The following is a 7,825-nucleotide window of genomic DNA, read 5'->3' on the forward strand; positions in this document are numbered from 1 at the left end:
CACGCCCTCCCTTCTCCTGTTCTCAGCCGTTCTCCACATGCTAACGACCTCTCTAATTGTTTCCAAGCTCATTAAGATGCTGATGTTTTAATAGTAATTAATCCGTCATTTGCCTACATGCAAACACGGGCCACTGAGGTTTGTTCATCGCTGTTTCAATACACTGATAATGCAGTAGCCTAGTCAAAGGAGACAATATCCTGCTAATTTAGCTCATCACTGTTAATTGGTTGTTAAGTGCCTTTAATTACCAAGCAGGCTTTGGGATTTAGGTTGGCAGAACGAGAGGGATCGCAGCGATTGTCCCTGCCTCGGTCTGTCTAATGAATCTTAAGTGAACTTTCAAAAGTGGAATAAATGACCGAATAGCGAAAAGAGACACACGCTGACCCTGCTCTCTTTCCTGTCTGCGCCGTTTTCTCTCTACCTATTTCCTTTCTTTGCTTCCTTCCTTTCCTCCGTCCTCCTGTCCCTTCCTCCATCTCTGTCTCACTCCCTATCTCTTTCTCCAGATATTATTAACTCATTAAGTTTTTTTCATTATTTTTAATAAAAGATGAGTTATGGCTTTAGCCTCACTGTGGCAGCATCCCCCATCCCCTCCTCCCTCCCTTCCTCCCTCCCTCCCTCCTCTTTCCCTTTAACCATTTACTCCCTCCCCTCCTTCTCCTCACCCCCCACCCCCCCCCCCCATTTTCTTCTTCCTCCTCGGCCATATTGTGCCTGCTCTGATACGTTTGACCCCTGAACTGCAGTTTCTGACCTCGGTGTTGCTGGTTACCACCTTCTGTCCATCTTCCTTGCTTTCGCCACAGTCACTCACGTCTATCAATCACCTCTCCTTCTCATAGCGCTGAGCAGTCTTTAGATGGCATTCATAAGATTTATGATTCATGAGTTTCTCTACCTGGGTGTGTGCGCCTGTGCGCGCGCGCTGCACGCACAAGAGAAAGAAGAAGGGAGAACCAGAAAGACAGACTGGAGAGCGAAAGAAGTAAAGGGGTTTGTCGATGACACGGTTGAATAATGACAATATGTATGATTGATAGCTTATACAGACCTAGTCGGGTGTGTGTACTGCATTTGTGTCTGTGTGCGCATGTGTGTCAGAGTGGCAGAAAGAGGGTTTCTGTGTCCCGTTTTCCCCACATTAATCTGATGTAAAAGAAGCTATGATGAATGGTTTTCATGTGGTTTGAGCTGTCAGTGGTCACTCTCACCAGAATCACCAAGGGACACATGATCTTTATGTTGCAATAGAGGTACTCACTCAAGAGGGAGGTAGGAAAAAAAAAAAAGAACCTTAATCAATTTGAGGTGGACAGATAACACCCGCTTTCTGAGATGGTAACCAACTTCAGCCATGGAAACCTTAAATTAATTATTTAACGCATCTCCTTGTCTTTTTATTCACGCTGAGAGCCAGATTACATTAATGGCCCTTTTAAAGGCACTTCAATTATACATTTGGATTTGTCATTTTTGTTATTATGTTAATAAAATACTCACATGCCATATATACATGGAAAGAGTTGTAATTATTCCTCCTGATCCCTTCCAGCACTACTTCAGTGTAAGTGATACGGGAAAGAAATCCACAATTCTTGTTCAGTGCAAATATTATGTTCAGCCGACGATACTAGGAGGCCCCGGCATTCTCCAACACTGAAGTCAAGTCAAAGTTTTTTAGTATGCAGCGTCTTCCGTGTGGTTCTCTGCCGAACCGTGCTGGAGGTATACTTCTGGTAGTTACATATTTTTAAGATCAAACGCCAGCAATAAAGCTGCAAACTGCCCATAGGCCTGGGTGGTATATTCAATTAATTTGATTAATTAGAATTTTTGTAACGGCGGCTAGCTCTCTCTCGTGACTTTGCCTCTCGCAGTTTCCTTTGAGTTGCCAGTATGTGTGAGTTTTTCCAGCCAACAACCAGCTAGTAATGTCTGCCGCAGTAGAAGATGACGAAAAGAAAAAAAAAAAAAAAAAAAGGTAGTCTTGCCACTTTAGTCATGTGGAAACGTCTTGGTTCGGTGACGTTAAACAGACTGCTGCGTTGTGTGAGGTTTGTAAGAAGTTTATTGAAACTAAAAGTTCAACCTCAAGTCTTCATCAGATTCTAATGCAAACCCCCCGTCCCTCACTCAAAACCACAACCACAAAGTGGCAGAATTTAACTGTCTAATCTTCCAGTGTTACCTCGCATGACGGGGCACCGGTAGAGAGATCACAGAACCGTTAGCATTTTATACATAGACACGGTACTCATTCACACAGCTGAAAACTCTGGGTTTGTAGTGTGCTGTAGGGAAAGAGAGCATGCTAATGACTTTTTGGTGAACAAAAATTCAAACTACAACGTGGGTTACCACGTAACACTGAAAAACATCAAGATTAAATTTTTTGGCAATATGGCCCAGCCTTGGCTAAATGTATGGTCACATTCTGTTCAGTGAACTTCCCTCGGCAGCAGCAGGAAAAGAAAGATGTGATTAATAATTAATAAATGTTATTCAGGGAGATCATGAATAGACCTGAAATTGTATTTACAGTATAAAGGCAGTGTACAGTATAAATGTGCATCGGGGCTCCTTTGTGACCTACAGTAAGGTTACACATAACACCCTTCTCTGGAAATATTTATCTATATCTTTGCAGATGCATGATTTCAATCTCAGACTACCAAAGCCTCATAGCATTACACCGAAATAAAGTTTTGCTTTAGGCGTTATACTAAATTGCACTCAGGTCAGCTATTTGCCTTCAGCTCATGCTCAGTATCACTAGCTTATTGAGACCTCATCTGTTCGGCCGCCAGCTAACCAGTGACATCCTTTCATATAAGTGAACTAAGTAGATATCATAAATTAACTCCCTTCACCACATCAGCCTCATCCTTCTTGGAGTTTGGAGTTTAGTGTTGCCGTTTTGCTTATGTCTATATATGTCTTTTATTCTCTGTCACTCTGTCATGTATTTTGGTGTGTGAGTATTGAGTAACACATACTTGAAACAACCTAAACCTGCCCTTAAACTGCCGTCTGCAATAGTAAAGCCACTCATTTGTGGTTAAATGAAAGAAAAAGAAAAAAAATAAACAATCCCGTGGAGCTGAACTGAAGACATGACTGTCCTAGTTGTAGCTATCAAATAAGTGCTTCCATGTGGCTGAATGAATTGTAAAACCAGTTGTTTCCAGCTAGAACCTGACATGCATAGCGCATATATTAGTGTACGCTCCAGAGTCATTCCTCAAAGGAAATAGCTTGAAGTGCAGAGAAGGTTAAGTGTTAATGTGGCAATAGTTTGAAGCAACGTGTGCTGACAGCTGTGATGAATTGTTTCCAATGTACTCGTGTTCCTTCCCACACATTTTCCTGCGTTGTCCCACATGATAATACCTATGCATGCTTAACAGATTGCATCGCCTCAAAAAAAATATAAATAAATAAAATGCCACTACGCTTTTTATTTAAGCTGCTCTTTATTTGTGTGATTGTGATTTTTTATTTTTTTTATTTTGAAGGAACAGTACATGCCATTTTTTTCAGTCGCTGCCTTTATTTCTGATTTGATACATACATTTGCCTGTTTTACATCACAAAATTATCAACAGTAAAGGAACATCTGAAGGTGGCTGTATTCTTAGAAACAGCGTTTTGCATGCTACACATTCAAAGGTCACACATTTCAACACACGGATAAGGGAAACAAGTCTTTTGACTGTTTTTTTTTTTTTTTTTCCTTTCTTGTAATTAAACGTCCATTAACTTTGTCCATTTTGAAGATGTGGTACTTTGTGTTTCCACTGGAGTGCACTCTTGAGTCAGCAAACAAAAAAAAAGTCAAGTAGTTCATCATATTTATTTACCAAAGATAAATATGTTCAGCAGAACTCCAGTCTCATCCACTATTTGCTCAAGAGCATTTTGGGGCCAGATGTTGCCCTGTGTGAAGGTTGGTTCCAGTCGCATAATTGTGTTAAGCAACTTAAGCTCCATCCACGTAGACGCATCCTCATTTGTTCAGGGCTGTCGAGACTGAGGCCAGCTGTTCGTGTACGGTCGATTCATACCAATGAGGTGTAGAGTTTCCAACTTTTTTGTTTGCTAAATTACAGCTAACACGGAGACACAGACACAATGAAAAGGCTCAAGAGTTTGGATTTCTATTCAGCCACCTTTGGCATTCACAGCATGGACAGGAAAGAAACATTCACTTACATTTTTGGGATATACCATGACCTGGATGACTAAGAAACGTCACAGACATTCACTTAAACCACTTCAACATTATGGTGAGTGTGGGCTACATTATTTCCGCACACCTGGTCTCCTGTCTGCTGGATCAACAGTCGCATTCAGTACAGGGGTAACGTTTTAGGAGGTAGGACTGGTTCTGTGCACGCAGTATTCAGTATGCTTCTAGAAACCTTCATTTCCATTAATGTACTGTTGTACATTTTGTACAGTGTTCATTTTGAAAAAGCAGAAATTCACCAAAGAAAAGCCGCAGGCCACATAAAAAGACAATTAAATTGTTTTCCTGGTTATAATTAAACTTCCTTGTGTAACTGAACATTGACTCACTGGAGTGTTCGCTATCGAGTTATTCTAGTTTCTCCTCAGTTTTTTAAACTTTATCTGGCTATATCAATTATAAAAAAATACCTAATTTATAAGACTGATCTTCTGTTCTCTTCTGCTGATGTGGCAAACTTTGGCAAGTATTGTTTGGGGGTGAACTTGTATTTAGATAGACTCTATATTTACACATGTACACATGAAATACACAGATAAACATACACCTTTTACGCACGAACCGTTATGTGGCTTGGATGGATTGTGTGTGCTTTTCTGTACCAGATCCAGCAGTCCTGTAGCCCTGTCGAGCTTTTACAGTGTATGCGTAATCATAAAGAGACATGCCTTTGTTGTTGTTTCGCTGCTTTAACTGATTCACAATAAGCAAACATGCTCATAAAATGAGCAAACCAATTAGCCAGTGTTGTTCACAAAATGCAAACAAAGAAATGAAGGCGGAATGTGAAACTGGATAACGTGTCTCCTCTGTGCTGAAAGCACATTTCTTGGCCTAATAAGCATATTGCCATATGGCCTGATGCACTGTAGACAACACAGCAAGGATCTGTGTATCACAGCTCATTTATTCTGGGCCCCACATGATGGAGGCTGTAGGGATGTCAGTAAGCATGTAGATCTACTTACATGGTGTTATTATGGGTGTTTCTGCTGTGGCACTGAAGGTGTCCGAATAGAGGGGCTAAACATCTCTGTCCGTCTTTTGTCTGTCTGTTGCTCTTTCTCTGATACCTGGTCCTGGGTTGTATCGTATACACAGCATCCACCTCAGCAGCACAGGTTCAGCACGACCTGGGCTCGTTGAAAACGATGAGAGAATTTAGACACATTTGTGCGTTTGTTTGAATATGAATAGATTTATACGGCAAAAAGCGTTTAAGATCCAGTGCCATAAAGACATACTGAGAGCAGGGCGTTGCAAACAGGCAACTCAGTGCACTGACAATTATTATTTTTTTTCTGTGAACCAGGTTTGCTTTTCGTGGAAGGTATTCATCCTATTTCAAGTAAAATGCAGTGTTCTACACCTCACATTCACACATTATGAATGTATTACTCTTTTTCAAGTCGTTTGTTTATATTTGAAGAGGTTTGAGTCATGACTCTGCAGGTAAGTGCTCCATTCCTTGCGTGAACTTCTATGCAACGTTCTCCATTCAGGAACGTGTAGCGTAATGTGAATATATGCTGAAGAATAATTTACCTTTCATTGCCATTGACATCTGTGACGGCATTACCATTTGCAAACTGAATAGATGCTGTTGCTGTCCTGCTGTTCATTTCTTGAAGCATGACGTTTTGCTCTGTTAGACCTGCCCTGCAGGTGACAGGGGTGTGGTCACACAGCTTTGTCACCTCTGTGAGGTGGTCCCTGGCTGAGATGTGGAGAAGGAGAGGAAAAATAAAGACTGAACTTGCAAAATGTTGTTCTGAAACTGTTAAATGAAACTTTGTGGACATAAGAGCTTGATTTATGCAGATTGACTTTAAAATGCTTTACCTGCTGTGACACTGGGAGACGGCTGTCTGCTCCTCCACCCACTGTAAGAAGGGCATCGGCATCTCAGAAGATGGGTGTAGGCTTCCCTGAAATCTCTGTTGAGGGCTCCATAGAGGATAGGGTTGAGGGCTGAGTTGGCGTAGCCCAGCCACAACACAATGGGATATGCAGGTACTGTGCTAGGGTCTGGATGTTCCTGTAGGCCCAGCACAGTGAATAAGATGAAATAAGGTAACCAACACACTACAAAAGCACCTATCACTGCTGCCAGTGTCACTGTGGCTTTGTGCTCTCGCAGCGCCACCACTGTAACGCTGGAGACCACAGTGGTGGTGGTGGAAGAATTGTTCCTGCAGTTGTAGCTGGTGGTACAAGTGGGTCGGGCGCTAACAATGCGCTTGGCCTGTGCCCGTGCAATGCGGAGTATTTGGAGGTAGGTCCAGCACATAGCCACCAGAGGCAGGTAGAAGGTGAGAAGAGAGTCGGTAAGTACATATGGTCGGTTCAGCTCAAAACGGCACTTTCTCTCTGAAGCCCAAGGCCCTTGGTTCTGCACTGTCCCATTCACAGTGTTCCATCCCATTTGGATAGGCAAAAAAGACACGGCCACAGACACTGTCCAAACACTCGCCATGGCTACAACAACTCTCCATGGCAACACCATTGAGGCATATCTCAGAGGCATGGTCACTGCAAGGTACCGGTCCACGCTGATGGCCAGAAGCGTGAGTATCGAGGCAGTGCACAGCATAACGTCCATGGAGATGTAGAAGTTGCAGAACACGGGGCCAAGCGGCCACTCGTCATTAAGCTGGAGGAGGGCAGAGAAAGGGAGGACCAAGAGGCCGAGCAGCAGGTCTGTCACTGCCAGCGACAAAATGAAACAATTAGTGAGGCAGCGGAGGCGTCGAGACGCGCAGACAGCCAGGCACACCAGCACATTACCACCGACAGTCAGAAGGATGAGGAGGGACAGGGTGACACCCAGGATCAGCTTTGACATCGTTGCTGGTGCTTCGCTGGAGACAACCAGATCACATCATGGCTGGAGCTTTATGTGAAACATTGTTATATTTTCTTTTCAGTTTTTAATTAAGTAAAAGGTCATTTCTTGAAAAGCAGACATTTTCATCATAAGCCTTAAGCTCACATATGTCAATAAAAATGTTGACTTGAAATGTTCTCCAACTCATTAAGGCGCGCACATTTGTATTTCAGTGTCTCCATGGTCAGATGTGACTTAAGATCCAGGCCACATGTGGTTCCTTAGTTTGAAACAGACTTCCTGTTAAAAACCTTAAAGCTTTCGACTCTCCAGTGACTTGACGGCAGCCTTCTCATTTACACTCATGACATTTGTCACATTTGTTGCTTGACAAATGCTGCTATCGAGAACTGCAACTCAGCACTGTGCTTGATTGTTGTTGGGCAGTGTGCTGGCTGTTGAATGGCTCTCTGTCTCCATGGCTGATTCATAGCCGCTCATGGAATCTTATTGGCTTCAACATCATTTTCATTTTTTATGGCTGTAGTGACACCTAGTGGACACAGATGAGAAATACAGTTAGTTTGATGTGGTGCAGTTTTCCTACTTTTAGTTTTTGCTGTAAATGTAACTTATTATGTAATTGATTGATAGCAATTGAAATACAAAACCAGTAGTAGCTTATGTTAACCTAATTTATTTGCATTAAAAATATAAAATGACTATGCTAAAACAATTAA

The 7,825-nt window shown here is 42.3% G+C and overlaps 1 protein-coding gene across 1 annotated transcript; it reads right to left on the reverse strand.

Annotated features, from left to right (window-relative positions):
* Positions 1-5,799: 5,799 nt before the first annotated feature.
* Positions 5,800-7,153, reverse strand: hrh2a (histamine receptor H2a; the record flags this gene model as incomplete). Its single annotated transcript, XM_084550586.1, has 2 exons — positions 6,101-7,153; positions 5,800-5,975 (listed from the first exon to the last, which is right to left on the reverse strand). The coding sequence occupies exons 1-2, from the start codon at positions 7,101-7,103 to the stop codon at positions 5,800-5,802; spliced, it is 1,179 nt and encodes a 392-aa protein (XP_084406712.1). The 5' UTR covers positions 7,104-7,153.
* Positions 7,154-7,825: the final 672 nt, after the last annotated feature.

The sequence above is a fragment of the Chelon labrosus genome (assembly GCF_963514085.1).
Source record: "Chelon labrosus genome assembly, chromosome: 8".
Classification (NCBI taxonomy): domain Eukaryota; kingdom Metazoa; phylum Chordata; class Actinopteri; order Mugiliformes; family Mugilidae; genus Chelon; species Chelon labrosus.